The sequence below is a fragment of the Monodelphis domestica genome, chromosome 1 (genome assembly GCF_027887165.1).
Source record: "Monodelphis domestica isolate mMonDom1 chromosome 1, mMonDom1.pri, whole genome shotgun sequence".
NCBI lineage: Eukaryota > Metazoa > Chordata > Mammalia > Didelphimorphia > Didelphidae > Monodelphis > Monodelphis domestica.
In genome coordinates this window covers 263407933-263429059 of record NC_077227.1, presented here as the reverse complement: position 1 = coordinate 263429059, position 21127 = coordinate 263407933, and the positions used below count along the sequence as shown (strand labels likewise).

At 41.6% G+C, this 21127-nt stretch overlaps 2 protein-coding genes across 15 annotated transcripts in view; one reads left to right on the top strand and one right to left on the bottom strand.

Moving 5' to 3' along the window:
- Positions 1–335, bottom strand: part of KLHL28 (kelch like family member 28) — a 49461-nt gene extending 49126 nt beyond the window's left edge. The window contains exon 1 of one of the 6 annotated variants that reach the window (XM_007472930.3): positions 197–335. The gene's annotated coding sequence lies outside the window, so the exon portion shown is untranslated. Of the gene's footprint in view, positions 1–137 lie in introns of all 6 variants that reach the window. The other 5 variants (XM_007472927.3, XM_056810776.1, XM_007472929.3 and 2 more) reach the window with 5 other exon arrangements.
- TOGARAM1 (TOG array regulator of axonemal microtubules 1) overlaps positions 321–21127 on the top strand; it is a 96228-nt gene continuing 75421 nt past the window's right edge. For all 9 annotated transcript variants that reach the window (XR_001623585.2, XM_056810774.1, XM_056810773.1 and 6 more), the window contains exon 1: positions 321–3000. Coding sequence is in view for 8 of the 9 variants with exons in the window: in XM_056810774.1 (XP_056666752.1) it covers positions 934–3000 (2067 nt within the window). In the remaining variant the exon portion in view is untranslated. The remainder of the gene's footprint in view (positions 3001–21127) is intronic.

Sequence of the window (21127 nt, the reverse complement as noted above, 5' to 3'; positions counted from 1 at the left end):
CGGAGGTTGGCAACCGATGCCCGCCCCCCTTGCTTCGGGGTCCGGTCCCCGAGCGGCCCTGCACGCCCCCCCCACCATTCCCACTTCTCTTCTGTTCCTCGCCTCCCCCCCCCCCCCCCCCTCTCCTAGGATCAAACCTCTCTGCGCGGGCACTGGCCAGAGCAAGAACGGTTTCGGGAGAGCCATCAGAAAATACCTGCGTCCCAAGGATTGTGCCGGCAGCGACTGAAGCAGGAGGGACCAGAAAAAAAGACACTGGGGCGGGAGCCTCACTGGCCTCCAGTCAAACCCCGACGAACACATACAAGTAGGGCGGAGAACTTCCGGCCGAAGCCCCGCCGCCCCGAGATCGAGCAGCATCACTTCCGCCTATGCCCTGGCCTTCATCCATTTCTCTTTCCCTCCCCTAGCAATCATTTGCGGCTGCTTTCTCCTGGCCTCTTTCAAACGATTTCAGCTGGGGTAGGTTGTTAAACGCGTCTTGAAGACTACATGCCCCAGAATTCTCACCTCCCCTTGAAAGGTTTCATTCCGGGTCAAGAGATCGCGCGCTGGCTGGTCACCATGGAAGCGGTCGGTTTGGTCACGTGGTGCCCCTGGTTACGCCCGGTGCCAGCAGCTGGGTCTGGGGCCCGCGGCGGGGGCCATTTTGTTGAGGTCGGCCTCCTGTAGTCGGGGGCGGCTTGGGAACGCTCCGTTCCTGTGGGGCCGTGGCGCCAGCGGCAGAGGAAGAGGAGGAGGAGGAGGAGGAGGAGGAAGGGGAGAAGGGGGAGAACAGGAGAAGGAGGGAATCACTCCAGGCCCCGGCTTCGGTGGCTGCTTTTCCCCTTCCACTGCTCGGGAGTCTGGAGAAGAAAAGGAAGGGAAGGGCTCTGCCGGGCCCCTAGGAGACTGCGATGGTTCCCCACTGCCGCAGCTTCTTGACGCCCCTCCATGGCGTCCGCGCCCTTCGTGCTTCTCCCGTTCCAGGCTCCGTTCCTAGCACCCAGTGCCTATGGGCCCCGGAGCAGCTGCTGCCCTTCTACTCCCGAGACTGATGAAAACCGACGTCGGCGGACGATGAGAGAGGAGAAAAGCTTCTGCTGCCGCGGTGCCGCCGGCGACCATGGCTCCTTTCCCCCGGCCCCCCTAGCCCTGTCCACTACCACGCTCTTGCTCCCCGCGGAGGAGGCCATCACGAGTGGCTGGTCCAGGGCTGGAGGAAACTTTCCAGGAGGAGAGGAAGAGGAGACCCGGCTCCTGCAGCTCCTCCGCACAGCTCCGGAGCCGTCCGAGGCCTTCCAGGCTTTGCAAGCTGCCCTGCCCCGTAGGGGCGGGCGCCTTGGTTTCCCGAGGCGGAAAGAAGCGCTCTATCGGGCCCTGGGCCGGGTGCTGGTGGAGGGGGGCCTGGAGGAGAAGCGACTTTGCTTGCAACTTCTCTCCGACGTACTGCGGGGTCAGGGGGAGGCGGGCCAGCTGGAAGAGGCCTTCAGCCTGGCTTTGTTGCCGCAGCTCGTAGTCTCCCTACGAGAAGAAAACCCGGCCTTGAGGAAGGATGCACTGCAAATCCTGCACCAGTGTTTGAGGCGAAGCCCCATGCAAGTGCTTCAGGCGCTCATACATCGAGGCTTGGAGAGCACTGATGCTCGGCTCCGGGCTTCCACTGCTCTACTACTCCCTATTTTGCTCACTCCCCAGGATCTGTTGTTCGGCTTAGATCTCACTGAGATAACTCTATCGCTGGCCCGAAAGCTTGGGGAGCAGGAGGAAGAAGAAGAGGGCGAGATAGCATTTACTGCACTGCAGCAAATAGGGGAGCGCCTGGGCCAAGATCGGTTTCAGTCTTACATCTCTCGCCTGCCCTCTGCCCTAAGGAGACACTACAATCGTCGTATAGAGTCCCAGTTTGGCAGTCAGGTCCCTCATTATTTGGAACTTGAGACCTCGGAGTTTCCTGAAGATCGCCTCCCCAGTCCAGCAACACCTTCCAGCAGCCACCTCAAGTTTGGTGTTATTCCCCAGGAACTGCATTCTAGGTTGCTAGATCAGGAGGACTATAAGAGCCGGACTCAAGCTGTGGAGGAACTCAAGCAGGTGCTGGGAAAGTTTAGCCCTGTCTCTACTCCTCACTCTAGTCTTGTAGGTTTCATTAGCTTATTGTATAACTTGTTAGATGATTCTAACTTCAAAGTGGTCCATGGCACACTTCAGGTACTGCACCTGTTGGTGACCCGCCTTGGGGAGCAGGTACAGCAATTCTTGGGACCAATCATTACCGCCACAGTCAAAGTGCTAGCAGACAACAAGTTGGTGATCAAGCAAGAATACATGAAAATTTTTCTTAAGCTGATGAAGGAAGTAGGACCTCAGCAGGTCTTGTGTTTATTGCTGGAGCATCTCAAACATAAGCATTCCAGAGTGAGAGAGGAAGTGGTGAATATCAGCATTTGCTCCTTGCTTACCTATCCAAGTGAGGATTTTGATTTGCCCAAACTGGCTTTTGGCCTTGCCCCAGCTCTAGTGGATAGTAAACGTAGGGTAAGACAAGCTGCTCTGGAGGCCTTTGCTGTATTGGCATCTTCAATGGGCTCAGGTAAAACCAGTGTCCTTTTCAGAGCTGTGGATGCTGTCGAACTTCAAGATAATGGAGATGGAGTGATGAATGCTGTGCAAGCCAGATTAGCTAGGAAAACTCTTCCAAGGCTAACAGAACAGGGATTTGTGGAATACGCAATACTCATGCCATCTTCTGCCCAGGGCAGATCAACCCACTTGCCTCATGGAGCTGATACAGACTGGCTTCTGGCAGGTAACAGAACTCAGAGTGCACACTGTCATTGTGGTGACCATTCAAGGGATAGTATGCAGATGTATGGATCTTATAGTCCATCTGCTGATCAGACTATCTGTACTCGAAGGGTATTAAGTGCAGGAAAAGGAAAAAATAAATTACCATGGGAAAATGACCAACCTGGAGGCATGGGAGAAAATCCGACGTCCTGTTCAAAGGAAATAGAGCAGGTATGCATTTTCTCTAATTAGCAATGGGTTGGGACAGTGGAGGTTTTAATTTTTTAATTAATTTTAAGGAAAGATAGGTATTTTTATATGTCAGGTAGTCCATTGGAGGTAACTTATTTCAAAAAAGATTTGTACTAATCATTTATAAGTGTCCTTTCTCGATGGAACAAATTACACAGATCTATATGATGGATTTGATTCAGAGGCCACATGATATACTGGAAGGAGCATCAGATTAAGAATCAGGACTTTCTGATTCTAGTCCTGACTCTTGGCTCTGCCCCTACATTGATTGTCTGTTAGGACTTGCTTGGGCAAGTCACTTAACCTCCCTAGGGAGGATCAAATGAGATGCTTTGTATGTAATGGCTTAGTTATTGGCAAACACTATACAAATGTGACTGACTTAAACATAAGTAATCATGAATAATTTATTAATAGCTAGCATTTACATAGCTTTTTAAGGTTTGCAAAACACTTTACAATACTATCTTATTTGATTCTCATAATTTTGATACCCATTTTACAGGGGAAGAAGACAAGTTAAATGACTTGCTTTGGGTCACAAAAAAAAACCAAACCATCAGACTAAATTTGAACTTAGGTCTTCTTTGAGTCCAGTCCTAGAATTTTATCCATTGCATCATCTAGCATTAAGCCCTTACTGTGTATCAATGTGCTAGGCTAAGTTTATTGGACATACAATAGCAAAAATGAATCAGTCTTTCCCTTAAGGATCTTACGGTGTAATGCCACATACCTGTGAGTGACTTGAGTGTGTGTCCATAGTGCAGACAAGGAAATCTTGGATTGGAAGATACTAGCAGCCATGGGAACCAGAAAATGCTTCCTCTAAGAGGTGATACTTGAGTTTTGAAGGAAACCAGGGAGCAAAGGTTAGAAAGGAGCACATTCCAGGTATGGGAGATAAACACTGCAAAAACCTGGACCTGGGAGATGAAGACAGTGCATCACATTATGCATGAGAAAAGCTGTAGGCCAATTTGGTTGTAGTATAGAGTATGGGGAGTAATGTGTAAGTCTTAAATCTAGTGAGGTGGTAGGGATAGGCTGGTAAAGAGCTTTTTATTCCAGATAGATCTTAGAAGTAAAGGAGAGGACTGTATTAAGTGATTTCTTAATTTAAATTTCAGATTTTCTGAATCCCGTTCACTGAAATGATTTGTAGTCAGTACTTTCTTAATAAGATTTTGAAGGTAAAAAAACTAAATCCAAAATGAGTTGAAATAAACTTTGTAATTGTATATCATGGGTAGGATTCCAGATATATCAAACCAGTTCATGCAGATACTTGTCACAGTGAAAATGTGTAAGAGTTGTTGGTATTTAAAGCCTTTATCTTGGTTTAATTTTATCTGTAGTAGCAATTAAACCTGCAGTCCTTCTGACATGAGGCAGCAAGGTACAGTGGAGAGGTCACTTAGTCAGGAAACCTAGACTGTGGCATCTTGAAGACTCAGACTTTCCTTCTCCCTTCATTCTCAGCATATGACTTTTTGCCTACTTACTGAAAAGATTCTCCCTAACTCCTCTTACTTCCCATTCCAGTTACATCCTTACAATCTCAAAAGGAAGAAGTGTAATTCAGCCTTAGCTAGAGCTCATTCCCTCTCCCTCTACCCTCAGACCTATCTTTACTTTTCTTCACCATGATTTTACACATCTTTCATTTATGCATCTTCAAGTATGCCTCCATTGAGTCTTTTTTCCCCCCAACTTAAAAACCTGCCCTGGGGCGACTATGTGGTTCAATGGAATGTGAGCCTGGAGATTCTAGCTTCAATTCTGGTCCAGACATTTCCTAGAGGTGTGACCCAGGGCAAGTCACTTAACCCCTATTACCTAGCCCTTACCTCTCTTCTGCCTTGAAACTAATACACAGTATTAATTCTAAGATGGAAGGTAAGGGTTTAAACATGCCAGGATCTCCACTCTCCAAAAACAATTGTCTTTTTATCATTCCATTCTCAAGCTATCATACTCTATTCTCTCCTTCACTTTCAAACTGATAGAATAGTTTTCATCAGTTATTTCTGCGGCAGACTCATTTGCTAACTTCTTTTAATTGGGTTTCCCTCCCTGCTATTCTACTAAAACAATTCCCAAATCTCTTCCCTATTATCGAATCACTCTACTTTTTTCTGTGCAAGTTTACCCCCCTTGACCTTCTGTAACCTGAAAACTGCACTAAATAAAAGTGTATTGTTTTTTCTCTTACTAATAAATTTCTAAAATTTAAAGACATAATGGTTATAAATTAACTTACATACTTTTAGTTAACCAGCATCAGAATTGACACATAGAACTTTAAAGTTTGTAAAGCACTTTTACATCAGTTCTCATTTGATCCTCAAAACTATGCCATAAGGCAGTTATGGCAAACATATGGCACACAGCACTCTCGGTGGGCACTCAGCTGCCCTCCCTCCCATCTCCCCACTCTAGAGTTCTTTACTAGAAAGGCAGAGGACTGGGGCAGAGCTACTCCCTTCTCCCTTTCCATTGTGCCTGATAACATTTTTTCACATCATCCACCCTTCCACCCAGCAGCCCAATAGAAGTACTTTCTCTCTCCCCAGTGGGGCAAAGGGGTGGAGCAGGGCATGCCACCTCTGAGGGAGGCATTTGGTCTGGGGAGTGGGATGGGCACCACCACTAAAAATGTTGCCATCAGGGCCATAAGGCAAGTGCTTCAAGTACTTAGCCATTCCTTGCATTCATTGCTGAAAACCTCTACATCATTTGATTTTTCTTTCCTACCCATTTATAGCTTGATCAGAGACATCTGCACTCAGTTTGTCTGAAAATGCATTCTTTTAAAATTTCTTTATTATCATTGCCCTTAATAAAAGTTAGCATTTTTAAAGTCATAGGTTTCAGATCTTTTCTGTATTGAAAAATTGAAAACATTTAAATGATTAAATTCCCTTCAAGTATTTGATGATAATTTACCATGATTTGAAAACTTAACTACATAGGAAACTACTATAGTATTATGCCCCAGGTCAGTGATGGGGAACCTTTTAAGATGGAGTACCGAGGCCCTGCCCCAACCCCCAGACTGAGTGACATGGCCCTCCCCCCCATCAAGTCTTGGGTACACCCTGCCCCCCACCCTAAGAGGGAGAAAGCACTCCCATTAGGCTGCTGGGCAGAGGGGTGGGTGAAGTGAAGCATGTCTTCAGTGTGTAGAGACTGGGAGGAGAGAGCCCCAGGCCCTTTGTTCCCCTCCAGCTCTGCTGCCTGTGAGCTGCCCACCTCAACCCCCCCCCCCCCCCTCCATTTGGGCTGCTGGATGGAGGGGTGGGGGATGTGAGGAATGTCAAGCACTGTAGAGAGGGGGAGGGGAGCAGCTCTGCCTTTCTAATAGTTAACTCTGTTGGGGGAGATGGTATGTGTGCCCACAGAGAGTGTTCTGCATGCCCTGATCTAAGTTAAATGATATAAAGTTCAATTTAGCTTTTGTGTGCTAAAAGGTTCCCTTTTAGCAAGATAAAGCTCAAATTAAATTCTCTCCACTTATTTCTTAAAACTGGAAAAGTAACATATGCTTTCTAATGTACCCTTAATTAGCTTAGTTAAGGTATTTTGTAATTTTTCAATCTATTTAGACATTTTAAATTTAGTACAATATCTGATTTTACAAAGTTGATACCCTGGGAGAAGATAACAATGGAATTTCAGAGATTTTGTGACTGTTTTTAGATTGTTTAGAAATTACACGACCAGTTTATTTCTCATTGTTCCTAAAATTTGAAATCTGCAAATGGAGATTGTTAGAAATTTGTGAGTCACCTGTATTATCATTATCATTGGAACAGAAATTTATTTGTTGCCTTGAGGTTTGTAAAATGCTTACTTAGGATACATTATTTCATTTGATCTTTAGGTAATCCTCTGAAAGTACTATATTGATACTTGCTTATCATCATTATCTTTTCTGTCATTTTTAATCATCCTGAGAACAACACAGATTTAAAAGTTTGTACCTTTTAGTGAGAGTAAAACAAAGTCTTTCTTTTTGAGCAAATTTGAAAAGTTATGGTTCTAAAATTGTAGTTTCTAGCATAAACTTATTAGGGTAAGCTTTATATTCCTTTCATTAAATAGCCATCTTTGTTTTAAAGATTTTAGTTGTTAGCGAATACTCGCCTTCAAAATCAAGTTTTAGATTGTGCTTTGGAATCTTTGCTATTCCCAGGAAAAAACTCAAAAAAGTAGAGGAGGTAAGAATATTAGACTTGGATTCAGAAGGCTTAGATTGAGATTCTGATTCCAGTGGTTAATGGCTCCATGATCAGTGACCAGTCATTGTTAACACTTGAACCTTTTTCTTCCATGGTAAAATGGGATAACAATATTTGTGATTCCTAGCACACAGGAGTTATTGAATCTTAAAGCACCTAGATGTAGCTTGCTTTGTATATTTTGTATATATTGTACAATCCTGTGTATTTTTTAACATATATATTGTACTATTTTGTCATTGTTTTGTGTGTGGCTTGCTGATAGAATTTAGTAGATTTTGTCCATCTCAAATACTCCATTCAGATTAGAACTGTCCTTGTAAAATTGTAAATGTAAAAAATGTAAAATTAAGTATATGTGTGTGTAGGATTAATACCTACTAAAATTGATTTCCAAGATAAATTAGTGATAAAATAAATTAGAAAAACTAAAGGATTGCATCATTCAATAAGCATTGTGTGCCTACTGTGTGCCAGGCATTGTGCTAAGCATTGGAGATAGAAAAAGATGCAAAAGACAGTCCCTTCTCTCAAGGAGCTTATAATTTAATGGGGAAAACAACAAGCAAACTAATATATACAAAGCAAGCTACATCTAGGATAAATAGGAAATAGAAGGTGGAAAGCACTGGAATTGAGCAATTGTAGAAAGCCTTCTGGAGAAGGTAGGATTTTAGTTGATATTTAAAGGTAGACAGGGAGGCCATCGAGTCATAGTGAAGGAGAGGGTTTTAGGCAGAGAGAATACCGGAAGTCAAGAGATAGAGTATTTTTTGTGGAGTGGCTCTTACTGGAGAGTAAGGTGTAAGAATACTGTAAAGATAGAATGTGGTTAGTTTATGAAGGGCTTTGAATGCTATACGGAGCATTTTGTATTTGATCCTGGAGGCAATAGGGAATCATTAGAGTTTATTATATAGTAGGGGGAAGAGGTGACATGATAGGAACTGTGCTTTAGGAAAATCATTTTATAAGCTAAATGTCCAGGTTAGAATAGAATGAGGAAGGAGGCATACTTACCAGCAGGCTATTGCAGTATTCCAGATATAAGGTGATAGGGCTTAGTACAGTGGTGGCAGTGTCAGAGGAGAGATGTTGCAAAGGTGAAATCAACAGGCTTTGGTAACAGCCTGGATATGAGAGGTGAGAGATAATAATGAGTCCATAATGATTTTAAGGTTGTGAGTCTGAGGGACTGGAAGGAGGTAAGATTTTAGGGGAAGAGAAGTTCAGTTTTGGACATAACTGAGTTTAGATGTCTACTGGACATGTAGTTCAAGATGTCTGAAAGGAGGTTGGCAGAGAGATGAGCAAGAAAGGTAGATTTGAGAATCATCAGCAGAGATAGTAATTAAATCCATGGAAGGTATTGAGATCACTAACTGAAGTAATTTAGAGAGGGAGAAGACAACCCAGGACAGAACTCTGAAGCCCACTTCCGATTAGAGAGCATAATCTGGGAAAGGATCCAGCAAAGGAGATAGAGAAGGAGTAAACAGATAGATAGATGGGACAAGAACCATGAGGGAATAGTGTCCCCAAAACCTCAAGAGAGTATTGAGGAGGAAGTGATCTACAGTGTCAAAGGCTTCAGAGAGGTCAAGGAGAATGGTCATTTGGATTTGGCAACTAAGATTAGCAATTTTGGAGAAAGCAGTTTCAATGAAATATTAATATCAGAAGCCAGATTTTAAAGGATTGGAAGAGTAGGAGAAGAGAAAGTTGAGTTTCCTGTTGTACATTGTCTTTTCAAGGAGTTTAAAAAGATCAGAAGAGATTTGGGATGATTGCAGAGATGGAAGAGACATGGGCATGTTTGTAGATAGGAGGGAATGAACCAGGAGAGAGAGAGGGAGAGGGAGAGGGAGAGGGAGGGAGGGAGAGACAGAGAGAGAGAGAGAGAGAGAGAGAGAGAGAGAGAGAGAGAGAGAGAGAGAGAGAGAGAGAGAGAGAAGAGAAAGAGAGAGAGAGAGAGAGAGAGAGAGAGAGAGAGAGAGAGAGAGAGAGAGAGAGACAGAGAGAGAGAGAGACAGAGAGTCAGAGAGTCAGAGAGAGAGATTGAGATTAAAAATAAGACAAATTGGGAGAGGTAGGCAGTTCATTGCATAGAGAGCCAGGGCTACAGATGGGAGGTCCTGGTTTCAAATCTGGCCTCAGACACTTCTTAGCTGTGTGACCCTGAGCAAGGTTTAAAAAAAGAAAAGTGAACAAGTGAGGATAGGAAGAAGGGCAGTCTGTTGGATGTGATTTGAGGTAACATGAAGTAAAAGGGTTAGCTTTGGTTAGGAATAAGGCCACTTCACGTCATGAGACAAAAATGAAGTAGGGGATAAATGGCAGAAGGCATCCGATTGATAAATGAGGGAGAGGGAACTCACAGCAAATGGCCTCGATTTTCACAGGGCGGCAAGGTTCTCTAATGAGAGTGTTGAATGAGAGGGAGCTTTGTAAGGTTGAGTGGGGGGAGATGAAAAGATTTGGAAGAATCTCTGTGGAGATAATAAGAGTTGATAAGAGACTTATCACTGCTTGATAGCAGTGTGGGTCCATCTGAGATTGTATAACAAATTTATGGGGGACCCAGTCAGAATCCTTACGTGATTTTTTTTTCATTGTTCAGCAGTAGGTGTGTAGGAGGGAGGTGGGTGTGATTCAAGGCTGAGACTTGACATGGGGTAAGTGGAAATATGATAAGGGGATTGGGGATTCAAGAAAGGAGAACTATATAGATTTGAATTGGTTCACCAAGGTCTCAAGATGGGGAAAAAAAGGAGAGAGTAACTATTTCAGGGGAGATGTCCTGGGAGAGGATTGCAGTATTAAGGGATTGGAGGGTATAGTGTGGAAGAAGGGTTTTGTATGGGAAAGCTGAGGGAGAAATGAAGATTATAGTCTAAGGGGATTTCCAAATTCTTGAACATAGGAGTGGTACATTTGTGGGCAATAACAAGACCAGCTACTTACAGATACTGGCAATTGCCCCCTAAATGAGTGATTTTTGTCATAAACTAATTCTCACACCAGAGGAAGAACAAATTAGAATACTAGCAGCTCCACAAATAGCTACCAAAAATTTCCTCTCCACAATACTACACATAATTACAGATTGGATAGTAGAACCTAGGATGTTTTTTCACAAGCTGTCTGGACAAACAGAAGTGTTATGGTTATCAATTCCAACAGCCAAGTCAACCCCTAGAGCTCTCTAGAGAGATGTCACACAAAAAGGACACTGCCCTAGTTGAAGTACTAGCATTACTAGATGCCGAACTTCCCTCAACATACGTGTTCCTCAAATTGTATAGGACCCTTAGCACCCATAGCACACCTACTTGTCAGCACCCCCTCAGAGCTGGTCATAAGCTTTCCCTAAAAATGTTTCATCGTTGATACACATTAGAAATGTTCATTTTCTGGTTTTTAGGGGTCTTAGGATAGTATTTGGTTAAATGAAGGCACCAGCATAGACTTGTTGGCTCCTTTTTACCTCTTCTTAGGACATAGAAATCAGTTTTCAGTAGAAACAGAGTGCTACAAAAAATTACTTCACTTGAACTAAGATGGGCATTAGCACAAATCTGAAAAGAGAAATCTTTCCCACAGTTGAGAAGTATAAGGCATACATGGTGAGACTGCAGTAAATTGCATAGATTAACAAAAAATGGACAGAGTATCACTAAGGAGTTTTATTTTGTCTCCAACTAGCTTTTTCCATTATCAAGGGAAACTTGCTCTTTAGAGGAAAAATAAGAGAGCCCTTTCTTTAGAGTTTAGAATATCACTTTAATATTTTTCTAGTAAGTAGCATCCATTCATTAGGATAGCATTTGTCAACTTAAAAGTCCTAACAAATAATAAACATACCCTCATATTTATTATGGAGTTCTAGAACTACTGAGACCAAACATTATGGAATGCATTGTTTCCAGAACAACAGAAGTAATGTATAATCAACTTTGGAAAGGTAAGTTGGAGGCAGATTTGGAAGAGCTATAAATACTAAATACAAATTTACATTTGATCTTAATGCAATTGTGGGCCATGGAAGCTTCTTGAGCAGAGAAATAGCATGGAGAGTATGGGAATGGAAGAGAATGAGGAGTCAAGTATGGATACAAGTACAAACCTGAGTAAAATGTGGGGAAATTCTCTTAGCACAAATGCCAGTAAGAGAAACAAAGTCTCCAAGCCAAAAAGAAATCAGTTTATTGAAAGAGGACTGGTCTCACAATTAAAGCCTGGCCAAGACCAGAGACACTTAGGAGATGGCCTTTTTTATACACAAAAATCTGATTATCCAGTGTCAGATCAAGACAGATATGGGATATAGCTAGAATCAGAATAGTATGAATATACAGCTTCTGGATGGACATGACTTAAGTGATGATGCAGATGCTATGTAAGCTGGAAAGTACAGAATTATCACTTATGGGTGGTACTCAATATCTGTTCTTAGGCCTGTCCTTTACAATTCTTGGAAAATAAGGGGATAGGGTCTGATATACAAACAGTTCTTATGGATGTTAGGAACAAGTCACCTAAGCTGGGAGCAAATCTAGGTCAGTACACCTTTAGGGCTAAATATCCCTTGTCTGACTATCTATCTATGTCATTGTACCTCCTGTGATTAATCATTCATCCCATCAGGATGTGGTGGGTTTGGTAGGAACATTTGGATTACAGGCCTAAGGTCTAAGTGCCTGCCATCAAGATTTAATACCAAGCTGTATTTTTCTTACCTTATGCTTCTAAATCATTTCAGGTTAACTATATTACTTGACTATTAATTCAAAACTAATGATTATATTATAAAAATAATCATAAAGGCTAATACTATTATAATCATAAAAGGGGGAAGAGATTTTCACATTCACAAAATGCAAGGGGCAGTGATACTCTCAATAGATACAGAAAAGTTAGGAAGAGAGATAGGCATGGAAAGAATAGTCAGTAAATTTTAAGTGCTCATAATATGCCCTGAGACTACAGTGACAAAATAGTCTCTGCTTTTAAGTAGGTTCCATTAAACTTGAAAATGGGGATGGAGGGCAAACATTTCAACATAACACAAGATTCACAAATAAGTAAATAAACTTTTGAGAAAGGTTTATAGTTACTGGGGGCATCTTGAAAGGTCTATGTAAGAGGTGACACCTGAGCTATGCATTTAAGGAAATTCTGTTTTTATAAAGAGTGCTAAAGATATTTTAGTAGGGAATTACATGGCCATATCTGTGTTTTATGAATAAGTTGGTTTGACAACTGTATGGAAGATAAATTATAGAAGGGACAGAGTGGAGGTGGGAAAAATCATAAAATTATCTAGGTGAGAGTTGAAAATAGAATTAAGGTTGTGTAAATGAAGATAAGGAGACAGATAAAAGATGTGGAGGTAAAATTGACCATACAGATTTGATAAACAGATTAAGGAAGAGGGAAGATTCAAGGATGATTAGGAACCTCTGTGATTAGAAGCATGATAGTGCCACCACAAAAATGGGGATTTGGGAAAGAAAGAAAAGTCCTGTTTCTGGATATATTGAATTTGAGATAACTGTGGGACTTAGAGGTAATATTTAGCATACATTTATTTAATAATACAGTAGTCAAGTTCAGAGAAGACATTAGGGCATATAGATTGGAGAGTTATCTGCATAAACATTATTAAACCCCAGTACCTGAACAAGAAACCTTACTAAAATGTACCCTTTCTAGTGACCTTAGTGAGAGGAAAACCTGCTCTCTCTCCCAAGGCAGACTATTTCATTTTGCTTGCTGTCTTGTGAGATCAGTAGCTTCTACTTGCCCAATTCTAGTCTTTAAAGACTGGTTTTCAGCTTATGGTCTTTTGATTTTCTTTTCGATTTGGTCTATTCTGCTTTTCATGGCTTTCAGCAGGTCAATTCTGGTCTCCAATTTGCTTATTACTTCATGTGATTTCTGGGCTTCTTTTTCCAAGTGGGAGATTCTGTCTCTTAAACTGTTAATTTCTTTTTTAATTACTTGCATTTCTATTTTCCACTTTTCTACCTATTTTTCTTCTATCTTTCTTACTTGGTTCTCCAATTCCATTTTGAGTTCCTTGAGAGTTTGTGACCAATTTCCTTTTTTATTTTTATTTTTTGGAAAAATTTGGATGTATTTGATTGTTTGTCTCTCTCTGCTGTTGCCCCTGAACTTTGCTCCTTTTTTCCATAGAAGTTACCCAGGGTCAAAGGCTTTCTCTGTTTATTTCTTTTGGTACTTGTGGATTGCTATTCCTTCACATTGGTAGCCATTGCTCCAATGCTCCAAATGTGCCTGTGCTTATTTTTCTCTCTGTATTACCTTGGGTTCTCAGCCAGAAGTCTGAGTGAGGTGGGCAGGCAGTTCTTGGTGGAGTGGGCTTTAAAGAGTCTTGCCCTGAGGCTATTTTTCCAGTCTCCTTTGATTTCTGCCACTGATAGCCTGGATCTGCCCTATTTAGGCACTCTGTGCTTCTCAGCCTCAGGTCCCAAGTCTTGCTGCCAAGGGCCTATGCTGCTCTCGGGTAAGTCTGTGGTGCCCTCAGCCAGTACCCGAGAATTTAGAGATTACCCAGGCCTTTGCTCTGACTCTGGCACAGTAGGTAGCATGGGGAAGGGTGATCAGTTCATGCTTTAATAGGTCTAGTTTTACCCCCTTATAGCATGGAAATACCCCAAAACTGCCTACCTACAAGACTGTGTCCTGTGGCTGAGCCCCCTTCACTTGTCTTATTTTGATTTTTGTCCTTTTGTGACACTTTGTATTGGTCGTTTATGAGGAGAGTTGGTCCTTCCTTCTACCCTGCCACCATCTTAGCTTGGAAGTAGACTATTTCATTTTGGATAGTTCTAGGATTATACTTAGGGAGCTGTATTCTTTGATATTTTTTCCCCAATTAGATGTAAAAACAATTTAACATTAAAAAAATATATTAGTTCCAAATATCTCCCTCTTACCCTTTTCCCATCCCTGAGACAGTATTTGATCTGATATAGATTTTACATGTGTAGTCACATACAATATTTTTCCATATTAGTCATTTTGTGAAAGAGATCTCAAACCAAAAAAATAAAATTTAGTATGTTTTGATCTATATTCAGATTCCATCTTTCAGATTTTTTTCTGTGAAGACAGATAGTATTTTTCAACATGCCTCTCTCAGATTGTCTTGGATCACTAAGTCATTGAATGATGAGGACATTCATAGCTGTTCATCAAAAAATTTTTTGCTGTCACTGTATAGTGATTGTCTCCTTCTGCTCACTTCATTTCACAGTAGCTCATGTATGACTTTACAGATTTTTTGGAAATCATCCTGCTCATCATTTTTATAGCAAGTAATATTCCATCACAATCATATACTACAACTTGTTTAGCCATTCCCCAAATGATAACCTCTCAACTTCCAAATTCTTTGTTACCACAAAAAGAGCCATAATAAATATTTTTTAACAAATAGGTCCTTTTCCTTTTTATTTTTTCTTTTTGGAATGTAATTCTAGTAACAGTATTGCAGGATCAAAGAAAGACCCTTTAGGCATAGTTTTAGAGCCCGTTAGGCATAGTTCCAAATTGGGAAGTTGTATTCTTTACCAAGTATTGGCATGAAATTGCAGATGTGAATGATAACACCATAAAAGCAAATACAAAAGTAATAAAACTTTTTATAATACTTTGCAATAGCTAGCCTATATGCTGGTCAACTAGAAGTTACTTCAGAGACCATCTATCTAATCTTGCATTTTCATGTTATAGGAGAAAATGGCAACTCCAGAGAATAGTAATAAAAATTAACAATTGAAGAACATTTTCAGATATGTCTTAAATATATTATCCAGGGTCATATGAATATTACAAACAATAAATGCTATGTGATTTCAGAGGGAGGTATAAGGCAATATGACAGAATAAATACCAGACTAATAGTGAAGATGTAGCAGTCCACGCCTAGCTATGGGCAAGGGGAACAGTGGGTATGTGCAGATTGCCTTAAAAGAGCATGCTCAGTCTTGAGCATGCTCAGTATTGCACATGGCTGGGAAGGCCTCTGACCCTTGACCCCAGCTTCTCCCAGGTTCGGCGGGAAAACAGGTTTCTTTGTTCTCACCTGGTTAAGAGAAACCACACCTATGCCTTGTCATTAACCAATGAGAATCATCCCTATGTACTGTGTATATTTGCATATCAAAAACTATATTTAGCCCAGCAGGCTCCGCCTTCTCTCTCTTCTCCTCTTTCAGGCTAGCTGATGGCTGTCCTTGCAGGAGCTTGGCCAGCTCCATCTTTAATCTTTCTCTATTCATCTCTCTGACCTGTGTGGTATTAAATATGGATCTCTGGACTGGTAAAAGCCTACGGAATGGTCCTTTGATCAGAGCTTGGCTGTGGCTCATTGATAATTAATAAAGACTCATTCTGACCACCTCATATCTCTAATTGAACTCCGTCATCCCCCTCGTGGTATCCAAAACTTCTATCCTGTCTCTATCTTCCTACCTTGTGGCTTCTCTCCCCTCTGAGAGAGCCACACAAGAGATCTGGCTTCTATTTCTACCTGCAACCAATATTCCAATATGGAACTTATGGGGCACTGGTGGCTATAGAAGAATATTTTAATCTGGTAAGGAATGGTAGTGTTGGTTTGATTAATCTTGTAGGAAGAGAATAGGGAATTGGTTGGAAAGAAATGGATGAAAAGTAGGAAAATGTCAGGAAAATAGCTGAAATGAATTTTAAGGTCCCTTCCTGCCCTCAAATTCTTTAACTCTCATCATCTAGATCTGAGGCAATTAGTAATAATCTTTTTTTTTTTAAGTGGAAAGTCTGGGGACACTTACATATATGGCAAATTCTTATCAGTTAGGAGCATAAGGTCTCAGAGCCAGAGCTGGGGTGCCAAATTTAAGGCCAGGGATGGCAGTACAGCAGAAATACAAGATGATAGTTGCAGTAATTTCCAAAGTCCTTTCTGGCCACATTCTAAGGTACTATATATACTATATATGCTTGTGGCATTTAGGGATAATCCAATAAAGGAAATTGGTTCCTGAAATCTGGACCTCAAAGGAAAGATAGAACATAAAGGCAGAGGAATGGGAAGGGCATTCCAGGGTAAGGAGAATAGTATGAACAAAGGCACAAATGTACATAACATGCCATTGTTACCCATTTTGACCAGAGAATACTTTAGAGGAATTATAGGTGAGATAGTGTTGGAAAAGTTGATAGAAACAAGATTGTAGAGCAGGGGTCCCCAAACTACAGCCCGTGGGCCACATGCGGCCCCCTGAAGCCATGTATCTGTCCCTCACCACACTTCCGGAAGGGGCACCTCTTTCATTGATGGTCAGTAAGAGGAGCACTGTATGTGGTGGCGCCACAAAGCGTGGTCTCACATATAGTACTACTTCCAATGACACAATCCTTTGTGAGGTGCCTTAGAATGAAGCACTACGTAAAGGATTATGTGGTTGCACAATGGAAGATGTTGGCATGATGAGTGGTGATCTGGGGGAGGGGATTCTGCACTGTGTATACTTCTGCCCATTTAGGATTAGGGTTTGAGTTTTCTAGTCCCGCCCTCCAATGGTCTGAGGGACAGTGAACTGGCCCCCCCTGTGTAAAAAGCTTGGGGACCCCTTTGTAGAGATAATTGCACTGTCAGGTATGGGAGCTAGAAGGCAATCACTGTAGTCAGTGAGGAACCATTAAAGATTTTTGAAGTGGGAAGAGGCCAGGATGGTGCAAACCAATGTGAAAAATAGACTCGAATACAGGACTACAATCCCCATGAGCCTTTGCTCCACTTCCCCAGAAGGCCTTGTAATCTCACCTGGGCCGAGATCGAGAAGGTATTTAAGCTCATTCAAAGGCTTTTGAGGGGCTTTTTTGGACTTCCATTTTGGAGCAGAGGCGGCTCTTCCATGATGTGAGGTTATTTTGTCTAGGCCTCTGGCCTAGGCACATGTTTCTTACTTGTATATTCTTAATCTTTAGCCTTTAATAAACCTCAAAAAAAATAATACTCCTTGCAGAGAGAAACTAATTTCTACCTGCCTCAGTCTCCCCCTCTCCCCGTATTCCTAAATTTTAATCTTTACACCAATGAATTAGCCTCTGAAACTACTGCTCCAACTTGTACTCATAAGTTGAGATTCTTAGGGGTTGGGGAATGTCTACCTCCTGGTTCAAAGTACTCAGAGTATGTGAACTTGTAAATTTTTTTGCCCTAACCAGTCTGCTTACCTTTAATTAACCAGTAGACAAAATTGTCTCAAAGCAAAGCCATTTACTAAGATGGCCTCAAAAGAGTATTAACAAAATGTTCCCCATAAATCTTTGATTCACTCTTCCACAACTTTGCAAAGTATTAGTGGGAAGAACATACACACACTATGCTAGTAGAGGGGCACAAATGTAAGTAACACAGATTGCAATAAGCAATTTGCACCTCCTGTACTATAGAGATTCAATAACATTTTTCTTCTCATGATATCCTTATCCTCTCCTCTTGGATGCACCATCTCTACTAGATGAATCTCTTAATTGTACTACTTAGGCTTTTTCCTTTCCACAACTTAACTCCCAATATGCACTGAAATTTTTTCAACATTCACGGGCATCATACTCCTTATACTCATCTCCTACTCTCATTCCCTAGCCTAGTGATGGTGAACCTTTTAGAGATTAAGTGCTGGGCCCCTTCCCCCCCCATCAAGTGCCGGGCACTCCACCCACCCCCACCCCCCGTGGGCTTCTGGACAGCTGGGTGAAGTGAGGAATGTGCTCTGCAGGTTTAGAGAGGGGGAGAGGAATGGCCTGAGTACTCTGCCTCCTGTGGGCTGCCCACCTTACCCCCATCTGCACTCCCATTGGACTGCTGGGCAGAGGGGCAGGAGATGTGAAAAAATGTTGTCAGGTACAGTGGAAAGAGAGAAGGGAGCAGCTTGCTCCTCCTGAGTCTGGTGAGGGTTGGCCATGTGCCCACAGAGAATGCTCTGCATGTCATCTTTGGAACCTGTGCCATAGGTTTGCCATCAGTGCCCTAGACCAACTCCCTGCCAGTGATGGTGGAAAGAGAGAAATCCAATTGGTCTTTGTCCTCACTTTCCCAGACAAGAAATGAGAAGTAATTAAGTACTGGGTTCTTATTCCATAGCTAGCTATCTTTACTGCTGTAGGGATTAAATTTATGATTGGACTTAATATAACAGAATGTGGTCACCAATTAAAAAATAATTAATACAGCTCAAGTCAAAATGACTCTTTAGCAGCTTTATTTACAAAAAAAAAGAGGAAGAGTGAAAGTAGAGAAATGTGAAAGAGGGTAGAGTAAAATATCTAACCTAACACACTGAATATTTGCCCTGGCTCCTGGCTCAAACCAGGCAGGGCTAATTAGCCCTCAACTAGAGGGCCTAGTGGTGAATACCCTTGCAACCTCCTCCAATATGGAGAGGCCTCTCAGGTAACTAATCTCTCTAGAAGTTAGGAAAGGAGTCAGCTTTTCACTCACCCAAGCAATGACTCCAAAAGGAAAAGATCGAAGAACAATCTTACCAGAGTCCCTGGTCTCCCATGCTCCAGATTCAGCCTGAAGACTTCCTGAAAGGAAGTGTCAGCCTCTTTCTTAAGGTCACTTCTTGTGCCTTCCTCTACTTTATGGGGACCAATTGCAGTCTTTAAATTTGCTTAGCTCTGCCCAGGGGGCAGTCAGTCCTTTAGTAAGTGGTTTGTGGGACTTCCTAAGTAAAAAGGAGAGCATTAACTCCATCTTCACTACCAAAGTTAATGTTCCTTAGAAATTATCTCTTGTCTTTAGTGCTCCTTAGAGAATATTTTCCTCTTCTAAAGGGCCACCAGGGGTATGGCTTCAACTCTACATTGTCCTCTTCTCTTGAATTCCTATATCCCTAGTTACATTACCTATCAATCCTCAGCCTTGAATCACTCCCACCATGTCACCTTTGCTCATGGGCTACTGAACAAAGATGGAGAAAATCATACAACTGATTTGAGTCTGCTACAAATTTATGTTTTATAACCTTATCTGAGGTCCCCATTCTTGCTAGGTAATCTTTCTACACCTCCCTTGATAAATCACTCTCCTATTCTCAATAGGGGCTCCTCAAAACCTTGTCATCCCTCCTCAGGTCTCTTATGGCTCCCTTGTCCCTACTTTTTCAGCTGAAAAAATACCATTACTATGTCTGTATCCCAAAGAAATTTTTTTAAAAAGCAAGAAAGGACATCTGTTTAAAAATTTTTTTGAGTTACAAATTCTCTTCCTTCCTCCTACCTTTACTTTTATCCCATTACCCCTTCCTAATGCAGTAAGCAATCTGATATAGATTTTACATGTGCAATCATGTAAAATTTTTCATATTAGTCATTTTGTGGAAAAGATCCTAAATTAAAATTAAAGAGAAAAGTGAAACACAGTATGTTTTGTTCTACATTCACATTCATGCAGTTCTTTCTCTGAAGACAGATGACATTTTTCATCATGCCTCCCTGGGATTGTCTTGGATCACTGTATTGCTGAGAATAACTAGGTCATTCACAGTTGTTCATCAAAAAATATTGCTGTTGTCTTGTACAATGTTCCTCTTGTTCTGCTCACTTCACTTTGTATCAGTTCATTTAAGTTGTTCTAGGTTTTTCTGAAATCATCCTGCTTATCATTTCTTATACTACAATAGTATTGCATCATAATCATATACTACAATTTGTTTAGCCATTCCCCAGTTAATGGACAACCCCTCAATTTCCAATTCTTTGCTTCCACAAAAAAAAAAAATCTGCAATAACTTTTTTTGTAAATAGGTCCTTTCCCTCTTTTTGGGACTCAGCAATATTGCTGAGTCAAAGGGTATGCCCAGTTTTATTGTCTTTTAGGCATAGTTTCAAATTTCCTCTCCAGCATGGTTGTCAGATCACAATTCCTCCAGCAGTTATTTCCAATTTTCCCATATCCCCTCCAACATTTATCATTTCCCTTTTCTTGTCCTGGCTATCTGTCTACTCTTCTGCTACTTTGCTGTATTGTCTTCCAGATCGCACTCTCTTAATTAGAAGTGGCCTTCAGGGTTCTGTCCTGGGTTGTCTTCTCCCTCTATCCTATTTCACTTGGTGATCTCAATACTTTCCATGTATTTAACTACCATCTCCACTGATGATTCTCAAATCTACCTTATGTTAAATTTATGGTTGTACTGAATAATATTTTAGTTGGTCACCAGGGATTTAATTACTAAATCCCAAATGAATTACTAAAGAAAGTCAGAATGGATTTTATGGTAGTTTATTTTACAATAAAGAGGGAAGATATTAAGGAAGAGAGAAAGAGAAGAAAAGGAGAGAGATAGCTGCTCTGGTCTAGTCTTGAGCCAGGCAGGAGTTCAGAGGTCCCAGCCAAGGGAAAGGAGTCTCAAGATGATGGGCCTCTCCAGAGGCTGATGCCTCCAGAAAGACCAAAGGAAAGGGAGTGCCTTTATACTCACCATGTGTCAGTTCAATCAGCAGATTCTTTATCAGGCTCTTCTTCAACCTCAACTCCAGTAGAATTACTAGTAGCCTCTAGCAGAAGTCTTAACAGAACTGCTTCTCACAGGAGGTTCTTCCAAGTGTGTGCTCCCAGAAGAATTCACAGAAGCACTCAGTTCAGGCCCTTTTTTTAAAGGGCCTCTTTAAAGGCCTTTTTTCTTATGTCACTTCCCTTAATCTTTATGTCTACTAATCACAGCCAACACTCTGCTCTAGGACCTCCCACTCAATGTGTGAAATGGATGTTTACACCTTTTGTGGTTAAATACAAAATGGGTAGATCTCCATACTCAACTTTAAGTATGGCA